This window comes from Lutra lutra, chromosome 16 (genome assembly GCF_902655055.1).
Source record: "Lutra lutra chromosome 16, mLutLut1.2, whole genome shotgun sequence".
NCBI lineage: Eukaryota > Metazoa > Chordata > Mammalia > Carnivora > Mustelidae > Lutra > Lutra lutra.
The window spans coordinates 49,570,175-49,590,892 of NC_062293.1; the positions used below are offsets into that span (position 1 = coordinate 49,570,175).

A 20,718-nucleotide genomic window follows, 5' to 3' on the forward strand; every position below is an offset into this window, starting at 1 on the left:
TATATTTCTCAAAGTGTGGTCCCTGGACCAGCAGCATCAGCGGCAGCAACATAACTCGGGAACTTAGAAACGCTGAATGCTAGGCTCCAGCCTATACCTCCTGAATCAGAAACTCTGAAAAGTAGGGCCCAGCAACCCGTTCCAACAAGCCCTTCGAGTGATTCTGCTGACCCTGAACCATGAGGTCTGCAAGGCAACATGGCAGTGTAAGAGGAGCGCGGGCCCAGGAGCAGATTCCAGGCTTAACTCGGGCACAAAACCTTACACCAGTCTCCTAACTTCTCAGACCCTCAGCCTCCTTCAAAGCAATACAGGCAGACAGTAACAGACAGATAATTAAACATTGTGAGGACTGCATGAGATCCCACAGACAGAATTTGCATACAGCAGGTGCTTAATAATTTTAAGCTCCTTTCAGTTGTCTTCCTGTGTATGGACTGGGGGGGGGGGCAAACAAAAAATAAAAGGACCTAGGTGAAAGGGCTTGGCGAAATGCCAAGTGCAATAGCATCTGAGGGACAACAAATTATTCTTGGAACAAACAGCCCAGCTCTGGAACACCTAGCATTCCCAGGGCAGGAGGAGGCTGTTTATGTCCAATCTACAAGCACAAACTCTGCAACAGAGTATCTACTTTTTTTTTTTTTAAAGATTATTTATTTATTTATTTGACAGAGAGAAATCACAAATAAGCAGAGAGGCAGGCAGAGAGAGAGGAGGAAGCAGGCTCCCTGCTGAGCAGAAAGCCCGATGTGGGGCTCGATCCCAGGACCCTGAGATCATGACCTGAGCCGAAGGCAGCGGCTTAACCCACTGAGCCACCCAGGCGCCCCCAGAGTATCTACTTCTTACCTGCTGGTGAAAGCTGAGCCATGAAGAGAATACACCGTCCTCCCTTAACCCCCCTCACCCGCCTAGCATTCCCCTCAGAATTAAGGAACTACTCCCTACTGTTTCCATTTAAATGGATCCAAACTTTACTCTTAGAAAAAGGATAATCTGAAAGTATTTTCCAGCCAATACAAGGAACCGTCACCACTTGCACCGCACCATAGACCTGATTTGGGGAAACCCTAGTATTTGATATCCAACCCCCTGTGGTTGTGGAGGGTTATTAAGACAGGAACCTTTTGAAATCTGTTTCAGAAGAGAAACTCCAGAAACAAAAGTACTACTTTTTCTTCCTCCACACTTCCTAGCCTCTCATAACACTGCTTGTTCTGCTCTAAGTCATCCATTCTACTCGGGAACCACCTTCCAGAAGGACAGTGAGGACGGCTACAAGAATACACAGGGAACTATGTCAGACTGTGAGCTTAGCTGGCTGTTCAACCAAAGAGCCCCCAGTTAGAATGTCCGTGTGAGGCCCCAAGCATGACACAGAGTAGTAATTACCCTACCTCTTTCCAACCTGGGCCCAGCAGAATGGTTCCCACAAAGCAGGTGAGAAAAGCGCCGTTCTGCCATGAACGAGGCATTGACCAGAGAACACACCATCAACCTTCATAAACACATCCGTGCAGCAGGTTTCAAGTAGCATGTTCTCGGACGCTCCTAAAAGATCCAGAAATTTCTCAGGAAGGAGGTGAGAACTCCAGATGTGCACACTGACAACAAAGCTGTCTGGGCCAGAGGAATAAGGAAAGTCCCAAACCGTAAGCGTGTGCAGCTGTCCGGAAACCATAATGAAGACGATTCACCCAACAAGCTCCTGGTACATTCGTTACCTATGTACTCGTCACCACTTTCACGAATCTACAGACAGTTAATGCGGATGAGAACCAACCAGGCTGTCAGCTAAGACAGAAAACCACAACCAGATGGTAATAATAATAATGACCAAGCCCTGAGACTACGAGCCTAGCGCTTTGCCCTAACCTTTTGCGGCTCCGGCTCACCTTTGATGAACATGTTACCTCTGCAGAAGGCTCCCTGCGAGCAGCTACTAAACGTTTGTACCCCAGAGCCTGGCACCCACAGACTCTCAGAAGGCCTACTGAACTAGGCTGGTTGGGACTGTTTCAGTGCAAGCCCCACGTAGCCACTGAGAGGTGTTATTTTATGAGTGGGTAAAACAAAGGCCAGAGAAGCTAAAACCTGGAAGTCAGCTGAGCAATGTCATCTGTGATGACATCTTTTGATATCCCAGGCCCAAACCCAGCTTGTCACTGTCCCCCACCGCAAGCTCTGTTCCACTCAGACTGGTAACACGGATATGCCCACATCCCCCTCCAGGCACGGGGTGTCCTCCTCTCTGCCTGTGGAATTCCCAGGCACCCTCGTGAATAGCCCCTAGACTCCAGGAAGCCAGTCCTATCTCCCCAGCTCTTTTGGAATCTTCTGGACTCCTAAGAACACGGACAATCTCCACTACTCACCTAAGCACTCAACTAGGCAGCAGCCTTCTGTCAGTGCTTGTGATTCCAAGCATCTCTGCTCTCCCTCTCCGTGTCAGAAATCCCCTAGGACCAGGAGAGCCATGAAACCCCAGCTCTCCCTTCTCCCAGCTGAGCAGCGGCTTCACTCCTCTGCACCTCGGTTTTTCCATCTCTTAAGTGGGAAGGACAACAAAACTTATTCCACAGAGCAGCCGGAAGAAGCAAGTATTAGCTGTAGATTCGCTCTGCACAAGCTACAGGTGCTGTTTCTTACTCATCAGCTTTGTTTTATTTCTGTCTCCCTTCTCTTCAGTCAACCACCTGGAAATACTTTTCAAAGAATACTAACAACACTAAATGCCTTGAAAATCACATTTACACTTTGTCACAACAGTACAGAATTTACATTAGAACCTCCTTCTAGGGACGCCTGGGTGGCTCAGTTGGTTAAGCAGCTGCCTTCGGCCCGGGTCATGATCCTGGCGTCCTGGGATCGAGTCCCACATCGGGCTCTCTGCTCATCAGGGAGCCTGCTTCTCCCTCTGCCTCTGCCTGCCATTCTGTCTGCCTGTGCTCACTCTCCCTCTCTCTCTCTGACAAATAAATAAAATCTTAAAAAAAAAAAAAGAAGAACCTCCTTCTATCCTCTAATTTATCTGAACTGTGAAATCAGCAGGGCCTTGTCTGTTGACCAAATTGACAGTGAGGATGCTTCATTCTCTTCCCGGCTAAGTGTCTTGCCTAAGGGCTGGTGAATGCGGGGTCTGTTCCTTCCCAGGTCATAGATGGGCCAGGTGTCCCCCATATCCTCTCCAGATACCACACTCAAAACTAACTTAACTCTTCTGTTGTTAACAGTGACAGCTGCAATTTATTGAGCCTCTACTATGTACCGGGCAACGGTCATCTTACTGAAGCTACACTACTCCCAATATCAATCTCTCTTCTTTTCTCTCAGCAAACTAAGGTTCAGAAGGGTCACAGAATTTTCTAGGATCAAACAGCCAAAAAATGGGTAAGGCATAACTCAACTTGGGCCTTCCTGATAGAAGTATCATGCTCTTTCCACTCGCTATGTATCCCTGTATCCATAATATTTGTATATTTTTAAATGTCCTTTAACTTCTACCCATCATGAGCTACCCTGGCATTTCTAAAGGGTAGCATTTCCTACTGTAAAAGAGACAGAAAAGAAAATAAATTCCTTCAAGTTTACCAGTGCCCTCCAGCAGCTGGCTGGGATTCAATATCCATCCAACTGAGAAATGAGGTTTTGGAAAAGAAAATGCACCTGAGGAAAGGAGATGAGGAAGAAAATCTAGATAGACATGAGAGTCTGTAAAGGTGGGGAGAGACTCACCCCAGGCCCCATGTCCATCCTATCCTTTACCAAAAGCTTTACACTACAAAGAAAAGAAAGGCTCCTAATGCCAGTTAGCCAACAGGAGAGGCCTCAATAATTTCCCAGACCCCACTAAAGGCTGAAAAGTAAGCAAGAAAGTCTTAAGTACATCAGGAAATAAACAAATCACTACTGCCTAAACCAGGCAGGCCCAGAAGGACACCAAAGGTCCCCACTCATTAAAGACGTTTTACCAGTCCTTCCACCAACCAGGAGGAACCCAGTTTTAAAAGAAAGCAATCAACATTTTCAGCGAATCAGCTGGCGAAAGTTACGGTCTTGGGTGAAAAGGCAAGTTGCTTTGTTAGTAAAGAAACCCCACACAGTGGGGCCATTCTGGCCTTGAGTTTTCACACAGCCTTGAGTTTTTCCTTACCCAGGATACCGATCGTCTCTGGTGCCCTTTTCCTGGTACCAACAGCTGCCACATAGAATTAACAGGTACTACAGAGCACCCCTCTCTCTACGCTGTCACCAAGAGACTTCAGCTTTGGGCAAATTTAACACAGCAAGGAAGCAACAGTCAATGTGCAGATGCAGAGACTAAGGAATATCAAAACTTTAGAACTTGAAGGGACCTGGCCCATCTCACTTCCAAACACCTCATTGAACAGGTAAAATGTCAAACCAGAAAGAGCAGTGACTTGCACAAAGTCATATAGGAAGAGCCACTGGCAAAACCCCTCTGAAGCCCCGGCTTCCTGATTCCCAGACCAGGGCTCTTATCATTAAATAACACAGCCTCCCGTCTTTCCCAGAGGCAGTGAAGGCATGCCATCCCCCTGGCAAGATAATCACCCTCCGGGAACCCTTCCCCCATCCCAGTCCCTCCTACAGCCTAGCTGAGTTGCAGCTCTAATTAGCAAGTCTCAGAGCAGGGAGTATTCTCTGGGAGGGTGCCCGGTCTGAGGGCTGCTGGTACTGAAAAGAGGGACAAGGATGGAGGGAGAAGGGTGTGGGAGAACTGGGTCCTGGCGCCAGTGGCAGCGAGAGCGTCAGCCTGCATGAGGGCGCACTCGGTGACATCTCGCAGACCGCGAGGATGCAAGTGGACCCCAGCAGCCGGCACCACTTCCAGGAGCCCGCAGGGGCTGGGCCCGGATCCGGAGGGACGCGCGGAGCATCTCCGAGTCCAAGCCGGGCCTCGGGAACCCGCCTGGCACGGTGGCACCGGCGCCGTGAGCAGGCGCAGGCAGCCCGTGGGCAGAGGCCCGACGGCAAGGATGCCCGGGCGGCCCGTGGGGTGGCACCGGTGCCCGGCGAAGGCCCGCGCTCCTCACCAGCCCCGCCAGCCGCCGCCGTCGCCCACCCAGACTGCCCACCCTTCGCGCGGCCTTACCGAGGCACTGCCCCACAGGGGTGCTGAACGGGTTCCCCAGGAGGAACTCCATCTTGAGCGGACAACACGGCAGCGGCCCGGGCCCCCTGTCAGCCCCCCGGGTCCCCGCTGTCCCCCGTCGCGCTCCCGACCTGACTGACACTTGCCCCCGCCCCACCCTCCCGAACGCCGAACGCCCGGCCCCTGACCCCACCCCTTGTCGCGTCCCCATTGGGCAGCGTCTGCCAAGCCCTTCTCCGATTGGCCCCTACGCCTCCCTCGTGAAGCCCCGCCCACCCCCACGGCGCCCGATTGGACGGAGCGGCGAGCTAGGTCACAGGGAATCTCCGTCAGGCGTAGCGGCACCTTCCCTGGCCCGCCTCCGAACGAGACTCTTTGTGTTCTGATTCAGCTATATTTTGGTCAATCTAGCCAGTCCTTGCTATTATTGGACAAGAGACGAGTCAATCATTCAAGTGGGGGCGGGGATGAGGCGGGGCTACTCATATCCCTGCCCATAGTAAGTGCTGATTGGAGAAACATTTGTTTTTTCTACTGCTGGTTGGTTGTAGGACTATTTCCCCACCCAAGAACTGCTATCACGTGACCGTCAACTTTCACCCAGGATGTCTACCACGCGACTTCCCCTTAGCAACCGACTGGCCACGCTTGGTTCCCTTAGTAACCGGGCGAAGCGTCCTCTGCAGAGAAGCAGTCGGGTGGCTGGCTCTTGAGACGGTGAGACTTTGGAGCGGAGACGGCGGGAGGACTCGCAGGGGCAGACAGACCCTCGATTTAACGTTTTCCTCTGACCTTTTTCTCTGGGAGTCGGCCCGGCCCTCCTCATCTGTAAAATGAGCGCCCCGGTTCTCTGCTAGCCAGGTCACAGGCGGGCTGAGACACTGGGCTTTCAGGACTTCGGATCAGAAAGATTGCTAAGGATGCATTTCCTCCGGGAGCAGGCCCGGAAGAGGTCTTTTTTAGGGGCTCCATACCCCGACATCCTGGCCTCATCCCTGTTACCGAAACAAAGGTCCCGGGTCCACCAATAAGTTCTCCCGAGTATTTAAATTTTTTTTTTAATGTATTTATTTGAGAGAGAGAGAGAGATCACAAGTAGGCAGGGAGGCAGGCAGAGAGAGAGGGGGAAGCAGGCTCCCTGCTGAGCAGAGAGCCCGATGCGGGGCTCGATCCCAGGACCCTGAGATCATGACCCGGGCCGAAGGCAGAGGTTTAACCCACTGAGCCACCCAGGCGCCCCCCCCCCCCCCCCCCCCCCGCCCCCGAGTATTTAACCCTCATATCCGACCTCTTAGCGGTGATAAAATGTATGTGTTCTTCACCTGGTGCTGTATCAAGTAGAGCTCCATTCCTCTCTCTTCTCCGTAGCTCCTTGTACGACTTGGGACAATTTCCTTCCCCTCCCGAGCCTCAGTTTCCGTCTCTGGGAAATGAGGGAATTAGGACTCTTTTCTCCAATGGTTTCCAGAGCCTACATGCAATTAAGAAATGAGTGTGCACTTAGTACCCAGGAAGCACTCTGTTGATTGTTGATTTTTCCTCAGTAATCCATGGCCAGTAGGGGTATGTTTTTCAGATTCCATTGATCCCATGTTCCTGGTCTTGTTTCTCGGTGAGGAGGCTGCTCCATTGGCAGTGTTGTAGGACTGGCGGCTGCTTTCCCCATCTCCTACCTCTGGTCTTCACCACCAATACTGGTGTCAGACAAGTCAACAGGAACCCAAGTTGGGTGGTAAAATGTTGATAAAAGCCTCTTTAGGAGAGGAGTGGTCGGACCTCGGCCCTGACCCAGAACAGCTGAGAAACCTTGAGCATTGTGACTGTGAAAATCCACAGTGCCCTGGGTACAGCTGAGTCGTAATTTAAAAAATGGGCTCTGGAGTCATGGTCCCCTGCCTCTGCCATATGCCATATAGACGTATTAACTTAGGCATCTTACTTAACTTTTCAACCTAGCTTCCCTTTTTTTTTTTTTTTAAGATTTTATTTATTTGCTTGAGAGACGGAGATCACAAGTAGGCAGAGAGGCAGGCAGAGAGAGAGGAGGAAGCAGGCTCCCTGCTGAGCAGAGAGTCTGACACAGGGCTTGATCCCAGGACCCCAGTATCATGACCTGAGCCGAAGGCGGAGGCCTTAACCCACTGAGCCACCCAGGCGCCCCTTGTGTTTTTGTTTTTGTTTTTTAAGTCTGGAAACTGCCGATGATTAGTCCTACATATAAGTGAAGTTCCCGGAGATCTCTCTCAGCCACATCTTACCACCACCCTGCTCACGGCTCTTGCCGATCTCAGTATGACAGCCAGAGTGAGCCTCTTAAAACCTAAAGCTGACCAAGTCCCTGCTCTCGTTAAGCCCCAGGAGCTTCCCAGGGATCCTAGAATAATAAACTCCTGTAGGTCCCTCCAACCTCGCTTCAATTCAGCCGAAATGGAATATGGCTTTTTCTCTCCCACCCTCAGGCCCTCGCTGTGCCGGTCCCACTTCCCTCTTTCCTACTCCTGCTTCAGATCCCAGACCTGTCTCCCCTGACCAGGCCAGGTGCCCCTAATGTATGCTGTCCTCGTTCCCGACATCTACAAACTTGTCATGGTTTGTAATTAAATATTTGTATGATGATCTGATTCACATCTGAAACAAGAGGGAAGGAGATCTGTTTTATTCATGGCATGTAGTAGCTATTCATGACACGTGTGTGGGCTGAGTAAATGATCTTAAACAAATGTAGGAGGGAGGACTTATCCATTTTTACAGACAGGAAATCAGAGGCTTAGACAGGTGAGGTTAGTTGCCAAAAGATGCACGCCCAGGTTCCAAATCCTGCCCTCTTGTGCTTAACAAAGAGTGTGCCTCACAACCCTTCCACATTGAGTAGTGATTGTGGGCTTGACAGGAAAGTAAGCCTGATCCGTCCCAGGTGCCAGACCTAGAAGAAGTAGGAGTGATGAGAAGTCAGTTACGGTTCTGAAATCAGAATTAAGAGGCATTTCCCAAAGTACAGCACTTTTCTTTGAGAAAGCACAAACTTTTCACAGGTAACATCTGCCAAACACTGCACGTGAAAATTTCCCCAAAGGCAAGTTGGTGTCAGGTTATGGGAAATCTTAGAAATCTTAGAAAAAAAACAGCGGGGAGATGGAAAGAGGGGGAGGACTGGAAATGTATTTGGGAATTGACTCATTCACTCTAAGGATTTGGAGTCAGCGTTGAGAGACCGGAGAGAGTGGGAAGATGGAAGATGCAGGTGGAGAAGCAGCATGGTGGTGGTAGAGCTCGGGGGTGGGAGTGGGACTAGGGGAGGCTGTGGCTCCTTGGGCACTTGGGGACAGAAGGAGAGGATACACAACAGTTAAATGCATAGGGACATTTGATCACAGACAGCCCAGAAATGGCAGATGCATATTTATATAAGCTGCATTCAGTTGGATGGTGGGGAGGGCAGAGGAGGGCAGTGGCAGTCTCTAAGACCAGGTGGCAGGATTGCCAGGCCCACCCCCATCTGCGGTGGACACCATCACCCCAACACCAGGAGTCTCTCCACCAGCGCTCATTGGAGTAATACAGGGGCTGCCCAGCAACGAGAAAGAGGCCTGGGTGTCAAGGACCAAGAGGGCAAAGGTAGATGGTGAAGCCAGCAGGGAGGTGAGAAACAGGGGTGGGAAGTAGAAGGGAGGACTGAGTTTCCAGAAGGTTCAGGAGGCAGAATCTGGGAGCTTCCCATAGAGTGCACCTTCCCAGAAAGGTCCAACCCTTCTGGATGTTCTTACTCTTAGGTTGGTAAGGATGAGAATGAGGTTACGGTGCCCACGCTTCCCAGAGCTGGGGCTCTGTCCAGCCAGGAACAGTAGCCCGAGGTCAGCTTGTGACTCCCTAACTCCACAGATCCCCCATTTGCCTGCAGGATTTCCGCCAGATCCTTTGGCCCATTAGCAGCAGAAACCTACTGGACTCAGTTTAAGTAAAATCAGATTTAATGTGAGAAGTCAGGAAACTCTCACAGGGCCTGGAATTAGGATCATTAGGGGTGGGAAAGCCAACAAAGACTCTATCAGTCTTTCGGCCCTTTGGTCTTATTTTCTGGTTCACCTAGGTTCCTACCTCTGTTTCTCTCTGTCCATCTGCCTCCTCCTCCTCTTGTTCTCTCTGCTTAACACACGTCTAGCCAGCCGGCGACCCCCAGGTCCCCCGCCCCCCAGCTCACACAGCCAGCTCTGATGGCACTTTTTTCCTGCTGCCCCAAGTTCACATTTCTAAGTGGAAGAATGGGAACGGCCAGCTTGGGTCAGTGTCTGCTGGTCTCCACAGAGTGGGCAGCTTGTGGGGAGATGGGGGAGTCTCAGAGAGAAGGGGAGCTGCTCTGCCTGGCAGGGGCTACCAAAGATCCTGGTCAGCATTTGGTGGCAAGACACAGAACAAGGCTGGCTGAGAATAGCCAGAGGCCGAAGATGGCCATGGCCACAAGGGCAGCTGAGCTCCAGGGTCCAAAGAGACCAGCGTGGGCGCCAGCCTGCTGGGTTGGGGTAGGGTCACAGCCATGGTTGTGAGACGGAGGGGTGCACCCCTGCAGGTGGGTGGCAGGCAGGACAGAACAGATGGTTGCTGGAAAAGGCCTGGAGCAGCCTTGGTGCAAAAGTACTGGCCCCTGGGTGGAGTGGAATGAGGAGTGGGACTGGGCAGCCCCGGACCTTCTGTGACTGTCACCGTGCTCCCCAATGCCTTAAAGAGACCCCAGCCGGACCATGTCCTCAGACAAAGGGAGAAGCAGACCGTGGAAGAGGAACATGATGTCTTTTAGGGAAAATGCAGCGGTTGTACGACTCCATCGAGCCGAGAGTGATGGACGCAGACATGCTCAAGCTGGCTGTCGGAGAACAAGGGCCACAGGAGGAGGCCGGGCAGCTGGCCAGGCAGGAGGGCATCCTGTTCAAGGATGTCGTGTCGCTGCGGCTGGACTTCCAGAGTGCGTATCCGGGGCTAGGGTGGGGGCACAGGGCAGCCCAGCGTCCCGCCCCGGGCTTCTCTGCCCCGGAATTCCACGCAGAGTCTGCGATCACAGGACCCCTTCTGGCATTTGGGCCTGCCTGGGTGAGAAGGTGCAGGGATGGCACAGAGTGTTTTAAAGCTTAATACTGCAGGGACGCCTGGGTGGCTCAGTTGGTTAAAGCTTAATACTGCATGTTGTTAGCATTTGCCTATCCCCAACACCCCCAATTCTGAATAACAGGACAAGAGATCAAATTCCCCCACTCCACATCTAAGTGAACCCAAAGGCCATAGCTGTTTCCATCAGACTGTCTCTAACGGGAAGGTTAGAGTCCATGTCTCCAGCGCTGGTTGGAAGAAGAAGATGGGGCAACAGGTGCACGGCACCTGGCTCACTCAAGGAGGCCAGTGGGTCAGGACAGAGGGGGTGCGAGATGGAGCGAGAGAGGTGGCCAGGGGCCTGCATGTCTTGGGCAGGTGGGTCCCAGTGGAGTCCCCCGGGCTGATTTGCAGGCCTGCTCTGTCCTGGGTTTCTCCACTGGGCCGCTGGGTTGGCTGGTAGATGACTGGTGGCTGGTAGATGGCTGGTAGATTCCCCAGTAGTCTGGGGAAGACCATGGGAACCCGTCAGTGGGCAAGGCAAGCCCGGCCATGGCCCAAGCCTCACGAAACCCACAGGCCTCCCCAGAGCACGACCTCCATGGCAGACCACCCAGAGCAGGGAGGGACCCTGGGCCTCGGCGACCTCAGCAGTCGGGGAAGGTTAAAGGGATTGCAGAAGGGCTGTCTCCAGAGGGGTGTTAGCCACCTTTGGCTTACCTACCACCCCATCCCCCCCCACCCTTGTCTAAGGTTCATTCCACCGGTATTTATCAAATGCCTGTTATACTCCAGGTGCTGTTCTAGGCACTAGGGATTCAGCGGTGAATGAAAAGAACAAAAACCCTGTCCTCATGGAACTGACATTCAGGTGATGGGAGAAATAAAGAAGGAAAATAATAGCATATGCTAAAAATACATGCTATAGAGGAAAATCAAGGAGAGAAGAAAAGGGGTGGGGGGGTGCCGTGTTTTATTGAGTGTTCAAAGGCCTCATCAAGAAGGTGACAACTGAGCAAAAGCTAGAAGGTAGTGAGGGAAAGAGCCACTCAGAGATCCAGGGAAAGCATTCCAGGCAGAGAAAGCAGCCAGTGCAAAGGCCCTGAGGCAGGCAGGCTTATATGGAGACCAGTCAGAGAGGTGGTGGGGTCAGCTAGCATCAGCCTTGGGGGTCAAGAGACGGTGTTTGGCTTTTATGGTGAGTGAGATGAGAGCCCTGAGAGGGTCCTGAGCAGAGAAGGGACAGGATGGGACTTAGGTTTCCCTATGATCCCACAGACTGCAGGAGGGTAGAGTGGAGGGCCTCAGGGCTGGATCCGGGAGACTAGTGAGACGTTGTGATCCAGGGAATAAGGACGATGGGCTGAGACCAAGCCAGGCACAGTGGAGGCAGATCTCGCATCTATGTTGAAGATTAGATGGACTCTCTGGGCAGTCCTGGTATGCTGGTACCTCACTTAGAGCTTTCAGATGCCTCCTGGGTTTTGTTGTGTTTTTGTGGCTTTTCCACGTGAATTGCTGATGCCCTGGGAAAAGCTAGCAAGGCAGAGCACCCAGAGTGTGGGAGCTGTGGGAAGTTAGCCACAGCCAAGAACTGTCAGTCTGCGACCAGGACCAGAAAGGCTCCTGGAATATCCATACCAGGATGGGAGGTATCTCCGAGCCTAGGTGGAGACGGTGGCTGGTATCCTTCTGGGAAATCTGACCTTAGAGAGCTGGGAGCAGACACCATTCTTGCTTGGCCCCAGGACCCTGGCAGACACAGGGCCCTGGGTCAGAGTAGTGCTGTCCACCCATCCCCACAGAGACTCGGCTTGGGGAGGGCAGCAAGGGGCATCGCCCGGCCTCCCCCACGACCTCATAATGCCGTGGTCAAACCCTGCCCCTCTGAATGAATATTGAAACTGCTGCCCCGAATGTGTGCTTAGTAAATGTACTTTTTCCTTTTACCCCTTTCACTGCTGTATTATTTCAGTGTTTTTCATATTAAGTTTTTCATAATATTCTAATTTTTTAAGTTTTAGAAATCATTATAGAGGCAAATAGAGAAAAAAGGGGGCAGATAAACAATGGGGGTGTTAAGACTTCTAGAAAAAACTGGGGATAAATTTAGGCATCTAGAAGTTTACGTTACACAGTGTTTGTACTTAAGCCTAATTCAGAACGCCTCTGACTGTCAGTAACAGAAGCCGAACTCGGCCTGGCTTGAGGAGCAAAAGGCATGAGTTGGCAGTGTCCCTCTGAAGTTGGTCTTTAGGTACCAGAGGTCAGGTGTTTCAGTGACATCAGGATCCCACCTGTCTGCTGTATGGGTGATTTCTCCCATTCCTCTTAGGGACATTTGGGGTCCCTCCATCTTTCTGCCTCTCGTGTGCCTATAGGTCTTTCTTTGGGCAGCATACACAAGTGTGTCTTTACAGACAGATTCCAAATAGAGAAATTTTGCAGGGTCAAAGGGCACGGATGTTAAATATTTCAGGAAACTTGGCCAAACTGCCCTTCAAAATGGCCGAACTAGTTGGCTGCCACCCTCACCAACAGCGCACAAGGGGTGTGTGGTACAGGCAGTCACCCGCAGCCTTGATTCTATTTGTCACACTGTGGGAGGCAGGGCACTGTCTGTGTCCCAAGGTGTTAGAGCCTCCCGGGCAACACCCCAGCTGGGCACTAGAGGCAGCACAACTGGGTCTCTTGCCCCGGGCAGGTCCATCCCACCTTCCCAAGGACCCCGCTACAACTCCCCCTACCCTCTAGGTCTTTAGGTCCTCAGCGATAACCCTGATCACTGCCCTCTATGCACGAAGAGAGACTCCTGGGGGCTTGGTGGGGTGGTATGGTTAGCATTGGCATTAGTATTAGCAGTGCCAGTAGGCTGGCACTGAGCTCTACCCTCACCCGAGGCCGGAAACAGCCAAGACACCTTCTCCAATTATTTCAGACATCCTCCGCATAGACAGCCTTTGGCAGTTTGAGAACTTGAGGAAGCTACAGCTGGACAACAACATCATTGAGAAGATCGAGGGCCTGGAGCATCTCGTACACCTGGTCTGGCTGGGTAAGGGCCCCTCCTGCCCGTGTGTCCGAGCTAATCCAAGGTGACTGCCTGGCCAAGGTTACTGCCTCACCAGTGATTTTCCTCTGGCCGCCGAGCATCAGCCGGGGTACGGTAGAAGGTCTGTCTACTGGGAACAAGAAAGCTACTCTTTTTAAAAGCCTAGGGCCTTGGCTGGGCAGAGACAGCAAAGATGTGCTTGGACATGCCAAGCCAGAATATTCTGGCCCACCATCCCAACTGGGAGAGGGTCAGGGGAACAGCCTTGGACTCCCCCTAGTTATTATAGACTCAGTGGGCCCTGGCAGCCAGGGTGCCTAGAGCAAACCAGAAACAATCATCACAGCTGCTAGTGTGCTTGGGGCACTTACCACCTGCTAAGCATGGGCCTGTTAATCCATACAGCATCACCAAGGCAGAGATGAGCCAACAGAGGTCACTGGGATGAGTGGGGGCATCAGGCTCCCAGCCAAGCTCTCTCAGGCTGACTCTGGAGCTCGGGCCCACATGGCTAACACCTCACAGGGGTTTTGTTTTTTTAAAGATTTTATTTACTTATTTGACAGACAGAGATCACAAGTAGGCAGAGAGGCAGGTGGGGGGTGGGAAGCAGGGTCCCTGCTGAACAGAGAGCCCGATGCAGGGCTCGATCCCAGGACTCTGAGATCATGACCTGAGCTGAAGGCAGAGGTTTAACCCACTGAGCCACCCAGGCGCCCTGGCCTCACAGGGTTTTGATGAACTAGGAGAGGGGGCTGATTGGAGAGCTCTTTACACTGTGGGCTGATGTTACCCTCACAGCAATCCTACCAGGGGCTGTTACAATCCCGATGTGCAGAAGAGGAGGTGAAGCTCTGCGAGGCCGAGGCACTTGCCCTCCAGCAGAGGGGGTGTGCAAGCCCGCATGTGCCTGACCCCAGAGCCCGCGCTCCCTCCATCCTGTCAGGCTGCTCCCCATCATGGGCAACTCTGGATTTGCCCAAAGACTCTCAGCTACGGTGGTTCTGACAGTCCCAAGCCCACAGCAGCCCCACAGACAGGATCATGTTGTCACATTAGCAGCTGCGGACGCTGGGAGGCTACAGGCAGCAGAGGCGGCCCATAGCCAGGTCTTTTGCCCCAGGCGAGCCCTCCTGGTACCCTAGCACCCATCAATGCCAAGTCTGGGCATGGCGGTCCACCTGCCTTGGAGATGAAGGGGAGAAGGTGCTGGGTCAGTGCAGACCCTGAGCCATGCCCACCTCTGGAAGGCCTGCCAGCTTCCGGGTGTCTGAACGGCAGGCTTTTAGGTGAGAGCTTCTAGGCCCAGCTGCCTCTGACATCAAACTAGTGCCACAGGTCCCCATGAGATACTCCTGGGATACCCAGGCTTCCATGGGTGTGAGAGGGCAGAGGGGAAATTTCTGGTAAAAGGTCAAGTTATCCTCCTCAAAGAGTCAGAAGCTGGCCTTTGTCTGGCCACAGCCCCAGTCACCCAGGGACCCCATGACAACCAGGAAGACCTGGGCCCTGGGGTTCAGGGGAGTGGGGAGATGGTGTCCCCAGGGTTCGGCAGCCCCCACCTCACACCTGCTGGTGGCCGACCACGTCGGCTGTCCCAGGGCTGAGGCTTGCTGGAACCAGCTAGCACGGGCCCTCCAAAGCTGAGTATACACATCTCGTCCCAAAGAGATGTGGGACGGCGGGCTGCTAGCTTGAAATCAGCCATCATGGGGGGATTTACACCACAGAAATGGGCAAGCACTGCATTTCACAGCCTCCCTCCCCCTTTATCCAGCCTCCTTGTTAAACACAGCACATGGCCAGTTCCCGTACAGTTCTGAAGAACAGAACTGGCTATGCGTTGGGAAAGGGAGTGGGCAGCCTTGGCATATGGCAGATCCCAGTTCAGTGCCAGCTCTGGCCACATACTGCCTTTACACCAGTTCCTGCTAGAGAGGGCCTAGTGTCTCCTTTGGGGCTTGGAGTTGGAGCAGTAGGTAAAGAGAATCTCCAGCAGACTCAGCTCTGAGCACAGAGCTTGATGCAGGGCTCGATCTACAACCCCAAGGTTGTGACCTGAACTGAAACCATTAGTATGACGCTGAACCCACTGCTTCACCGACTGCGCCAGCCAGGTGCCCCAGGCAGCATTATTCATAAAACACCCACAGCAGTGAGGGAAGGAGGCCCTCCCAGCAGACTCCTTCCACTCCGAGATGCACCATTTTGGACCTGCCATTCGTCATTTCCATCCCGGAACAAGCCCAGAGTGCAGACAGGAGCCTTTGCCCTCATGTGCCCAGGCAGGAAGACCAGTGGCAGAATGGGAGAAGGCAGTAATAGTTTGAGACCACAGGAAAGAATCCAGGCACGGCTTCTAGAAAACGGTAAACTGTCACACAGTGAGTCTGTGACTGGCCTGTCGGCTTCGTGCTGTCCCCAGAGTGTATCTCTGACGTGTTGGTTTCAAGACAGTCTACCCACTGGGCCCTCACAGCCCTCTTCCTTCCAGACCTGTCCTTCAACAATATCGAGGCCATTGAGGGGCTGGACACACTGGTGAACCTGGAGGACCTGAGCCTGTTCAACAACCGGATCGCCAAGATCGACTCCCTGGACGCCCTGGTCAAGCTGCAGGTGCTGTCACTGGGCAACAACCAGATCGGCAACATGATGAACGTGAGTTCTTGGCCCGGGACTGGAGCGGCGCCCTTGCTGCTCCTGTGGCCTCCTGGCCTGGGCAGGGGACAGGGCTGGGCTCTCTAGAGCATCTGAGCAGCTGGGGATGGGGGAGGGGGGGTCTGTGGCCAGAGGAAATGTAGACTTAGCCTTCTAGATCACCTCCTTCTAGAAAAGCCAGAAATCCAGACTCTGCCACTAGACATTGGATCATGTTTAAACACCAAGTTTAACCCACACTTAGCCCGCCGGTGGAGGCCAGATCGCGCCTCTCTGCCTCTTCCCCTGAGCCCCACACTCTCTTATTATTATTATTTTTTAAAGATTTTCATTTATTTGACAGATAGAGATCACAAGTAGGCAGAGAGGCAGTCAGAGAGAGAGAGAGGAGGAAGTAGGCTCCCCATGAGCAGAGAGCCAGACGGGAGGGTTGATCCCAGGACCCTGGGATCATGACCAGAGCCGAAGGCAGAGGCTGTAACCCACTGAGTCACCCAGGCACCCCCCCACTCTCTTATTAAACATTTGCTGAGATGAGGATCTATTGAATATGGGGTCTTGGGCCTGAGTTCAAGGGTATAGAGATAAACAAGGTCTGGTCCCTTCGGGGGTGCCCAGCACACACCCACATAGTCAAACCCGAGGTAACAAGAAGCCAGCATCAGCTCGGGGCATTGGCGATATGGGGGAAGGCAAGGTGATCCCACTGAATGCCCCCAGAACAGGTGAGCCAGGGCTGGGCCACATTCTCCTCCGCTCTCGGAGACCTCTGGGTCCCCTGACTGGTATGTTCCCTCATACTCCATGTATATATTCTTATAACACTTACCCCCAAATGGTAATGATTTTATTTGATCTCTAAACCATTCCTTTTCCCTGCCCCTCGAATGTGAGCCCTTGGTGCAAGGGAAGGGACGGTGTGAGCTTTGTTCCCACGGTGTCCCCAAGGCCTAGCGCATGCCTGAAGCCTGGTAGGAGCTTAATAGTGTTTGTGGAACAAATAAACACAGGACTGAGAGAAATTCCTTCCGAAAAGCATGCTAGGTTTATTCTTTTGCATAGTACGGCATCTGGGCGTTCAGAAGATCCTGCCAAGGGAAACACTGGCTACGTTGTTGACTTTCCCTGGCCTTACTAAAATAAAATATGGGAAGAATAAATGGCAGGTGGCAAGTGTCCCTCTGTCATCCACTTAATCCGAGGTTATTAGCAATGGGGTTCCATTTATTTTAACGATCTGGCCCTGGCACACGGTTTATAAGGGAAAAGGCATGCCTACCCTGAGCAACCAGTAGTAACAACCACCACCAGCACCATTTACAGAGTGGGTGAGAGGCCTCTCCAGGGGCTTTTTCTGGAGCTCATTTCCTTTGGTCCCTCCATACCTGTGACGCAGGTATGTGAACACATCCTTGTACCCATATTACAGATGAGGAAATGGAGGCTCACAGCCATTAGGCAACTTGTCCAAGGTCCCACAGCCGGTCTTTGAACCCAGGTCTGCTGATCCGGACAGCTGTCTAGCCTGGAACCCCCAGCCTGCTCCTTACTTGTCCCTCCACCCTCCACCAACAGTGTCATGGCCAGGCTGCGGATGCGGGCAGAAGGCCGAGGGGAGAGGCCGGCAGGGCTGGTTTCCATTTCGCGGCCGCTGGGAGAATGGGTTGCTCTCCCTCTGTCTCCCCAGATCATCTACCTGCGACGGTTCAAGGACCTGCGCTCGCTCAGCCTCTCTGGGAACCCCATCGCAGAGTCAGAGGATTACAAGATGTTCATCTGTGCCTACCTTCCCAACCTCGTGTACCTGGACTTCCGGCGCATCGATGACCACACGGCAAGTGTGTCCCTCAGGGTCTCCCAGCTCAAGCCCATGCCTAGGGGGCACTAAGGTGATGGGGAGCACCCAGGAGAGCCTAGCAGGAGAGGGGAGGAAGACCAGCCCACGGGTCTCAGGGCTGACCCTGCCCAGCCTGGGCCCCAGAGCAGAGCACAGCATCTAGGTGAACTGGGCCACCTTCCAAATATGGGGCCCACTGTTTGCCAGAACCTTCTGGAAGATCCACAGAGATGGGGTGGGGTCAGAGAGCTGCCCATCATCAGACCATGCCTTTCTCTTGTCCCATGACAGTACCAGAACCTGAGGCTTGAACTCTAAAACTCTCAAGTTTGGTGTTTTGTTTTGTTTTTCATTTAGACAATAATTTGAAGGTCAGCCTGGGGTCCAGTGCTTGGAATAGGCCAGAGAGCTGTTGGGGTGTGTTTCAAAGCTCATTGTAGGACCAGGGGACAGCCTAACATAGCACAGTTCCAAAGGCATTCTCTCCCCAGTCCCCAGAAGTTTCCATAAAGGGCAGACAGCCGAGTCTGGGCATTCCATTGTGCAGCAAGGAAACAAAGGCTCCTTTCACAATTCTGAGACTTGGCTAGAAGCATCAAGATAAATAATAAGTCAGAGGGTATCAGAGCAGAGGTCTGCAAAGCAGGGACACCTGGAACTCCTCTGTCACTTGACTGTCTGCCCTGCGGCCAGCTGCAACCAGCCCCGAGCCCCTGGCCTCTTGGTGTTTCGGGGCTTGGGCCCCAGAACAGCTGAGCCGAGACCTAGGCCACGCAGGGGAGGGGCTAGGACATCTCCGGGTCTCCAGCTGGGGTGCTGGATGGCTGGCGCACTGCTTGCCTCAGCGGGACTGTGGGAGGACAGAGGTCTAAGAGCAGGCTCTTGAGGTGCCTCTCCACTCTGTGGAGCTCTCCTGGAGGGCTCCCCCTGTTTTCATAGGCCTTCTCTGGACCTTCCAGAAGGCCCTGTTTTCATAAGCCACTTTTAAGTTGAGGCCCTGGAGTATACCTGAAGGCAGGTCCTCCATTCAATGCAGGGGAACAGAGGACAGTCCCCACAAAGCACACAGTATGGGCAGGAGCTGTGAGCTTGTGGGGCTTTGTGGGTGGGTGGGGGGAGTGGGGCCATGTTGGGGTTTTGGACTAATCCAGGCAAAGGTGGAGGCCTGTGGGGAACCCTGAGCATTTTCAGCAGAATTCCTGATGTGGTCAGCAGTTCAGGGATCCAGTGACTGGTGTGGAGAATGGGGGCCAGAGAGATGTGGGACTGGGGGAAGGGAAGCAGAGAGGCAGAGGGCAGGACTGGGGAAATGGAAAGGAGAAGAGGGGTCAGATACTAGAGAATTTTAAAAATCTAAATTTGCTTATTAAAGTATCAATACAGGGACCCCTGGGTGGCTCAGTTGGTTAAGCCGCTGCCTTCGGCTCAGGTCATGATCCCAGGGTCCTGGGATCGAGTCCCGCATCGGGCTCTCTGCTCGGCGAGAAGCCTGCTTCCCTCTCTCTCTCTCTCTGCCTGCCTCTCCGTCTACTTGTGATCTCTCTCTGTCAAATAAATAAATAAAATATTTAAAAAAAAATAAATAAAGTATCAATACATAAGAAAACAATATAAACATGCAACTCAATGAATAACATAAAAAAAAAGATTTTATTTGAGAGAGAGCGAGAAAATGCAAGCACACATGATGGTGGGGGGCGGAGAGGCAGAGGGCGAAGCAGACTCCCTGGTGAGAGGGGAGCCTGTGCTATGTTGGGCTCAACCCCAGGACCCTGGGATCATGACCTGAGCCAAAGGCAGACGCTTAACCGACTAGGCCACCTAGGTGCCCCCAAATAGCAGATCTTTAGAAGGATTTCAACTCTGCAGTATAAGCCCTTTGCAGCCAAGGCCCAAACTAAGGCACAAAACTACAATGATCCATATACTGACCTCGTGTTCAGGAGTGAGAGAGGGTGGCAGGCAGGGCCTTGCAGGCCATGGCAGGAGCGTGTCATCACTCTATGCCCAAGAGGAAGGCCTACCAGGGAAGCAGGGGACTGACTGACAAGATGAGGTTGGCATTGCACAGAATGGCTCTGGCTCTTCTCTTTGCTGGGGACTTTGCAGACTAAGTGCACAGGGGAGGCCGGCGAGGAAGCTAAGACAGGGGTCCTGGCCAGAGAGGATGGGGAGACATGATCAGGAGCTAGCAGGGACAGGCCTGGGTGCAGCCGGGGTCTGATGGGCAGGGAAGGGTCCAGGAGGTCTCCTGGGTCTCCGGCTGGGGTGCTGGATGCTTGGGGGCTGCCCACCCCAGTGGGACCATGGGAAGACAGAGGTCCATCTTGGACATGGTGAGTCGGCAATGCTCTTGGGGCAGCCGGAGGAGAGAAGGCTTCAGAAGCTCCGTCTGGCTCTCAGAGGTAGGATCTGTGCTGAAGGTAAAGACCAGAGTGTCATTTGAGAATGGAGCAATCAGACGTGCTTGTGCTTAGTGCCTTAGTGCTGGTGAGATCACCTGGGGTGTGTAGAGTGAGCCGAGAAGGGGGAGGACTGAGCCCTAGGGGCTCCAGCAGTCCCTGGTGGCTACAGGGGGATGAGCAGGAGGGGTAGGAGGAAAGCCGAGGGGGCAGGGCACAGAGCCAAGGTCTGAGGCCCTTGTCCCCAGGCCTATGACTTGGGTAACTCATTTGACCTCTCTCTCCCATGGTGCATCCCAGAGCCAGAACACTTGCTGTGGAGAGCCAGGGGCACATGTAACTGTGGCCTGTAGCCCCTGCCCCAGGACATGTCCCACCGATACTCCCATCTGCCTGTGCTGCTTTCCCCCATCTTCTGGGTCCTTCCCTAATTTCCCTTAGCCTCAGAATACTTGGAAAAGGCCTTGAAGAAGCAAGCCATTCTTGCACACACAATCTTACTGGGGGCTGTCCACACCCCAGCCATGCCAGAGGGGCTGCAGGATGGCAGAGGCCGGCGTGGCCAGGA

At 53.1% G+C, this 20,718-nt stretch overlaps 2 protein-coding genes across 7 annotated transcripts in view; one reads left to right on the forward strand and one right to left on the reverse strand.

The window, feature by feature from the left end:
- Positions 1-5,262, reverse strand: part of TOM1L2 (target of myb1 like 2 membrane trafficking protein) — a 116,927-nt gene extending 111,665 nt beyond the window's left edge. For 4 of the 5 annotated variants that reach the window (XM_047706417.1, XM_047706416.1, XM_047706415.1 and 1 more), the window contains exon 1: positions 5,120-5,261. In XM_047706417.1, coding sequence (XP_047562373.1) covers positions 5,120-5,171 — 52 coding nt within the window. In that variant the 5' untranslated portion in view covers positions 5,172-5,261. Of the gene's footprint in view, positions 1-5,119 lie in introns of all 5 variants that reach the window. The other variant, XM_047706418.1, reaches the window with a different exon arrangement.
- A 449-nt stretch (positions 5,263-5,711) lies between these two features.
- Positions 5,712-20,718, forward strand: part of DRC3 (dynein regulatory complex subunit 3) — a 32,361-nt gene continuing 17,354 nt past the window's right edge. Inside the window, exons 1-5 of one of the 2 annotated variants that reach the window (XM_047708441.1) lie at positions 5,712-5,836; positions 9,912-10,076; positions 13,137-13,253; positions 15,745-15,911; positions 17,599-17,745. In XM_047708441.1, coding sequence (XP_047564397.1) covers positions 9,917-10,076; positions 13,137-13,253; positions 15,745-15,911; positions 17,599-17,745 — 591 coding nt within the window. In that variant the 5' untranslated portion in view covers positions 5,712-5,836; positions 9,912-9,916. The remainder of the gene's footprint in view (positions 5,837-9,911; positions 10,077-13,136; positions 13,254-15,744; positions 15,912-17,598; positions 17,746-20,718) is intronic. The other variant, XM_047708442.1, reaches the window with a different exon arrangement.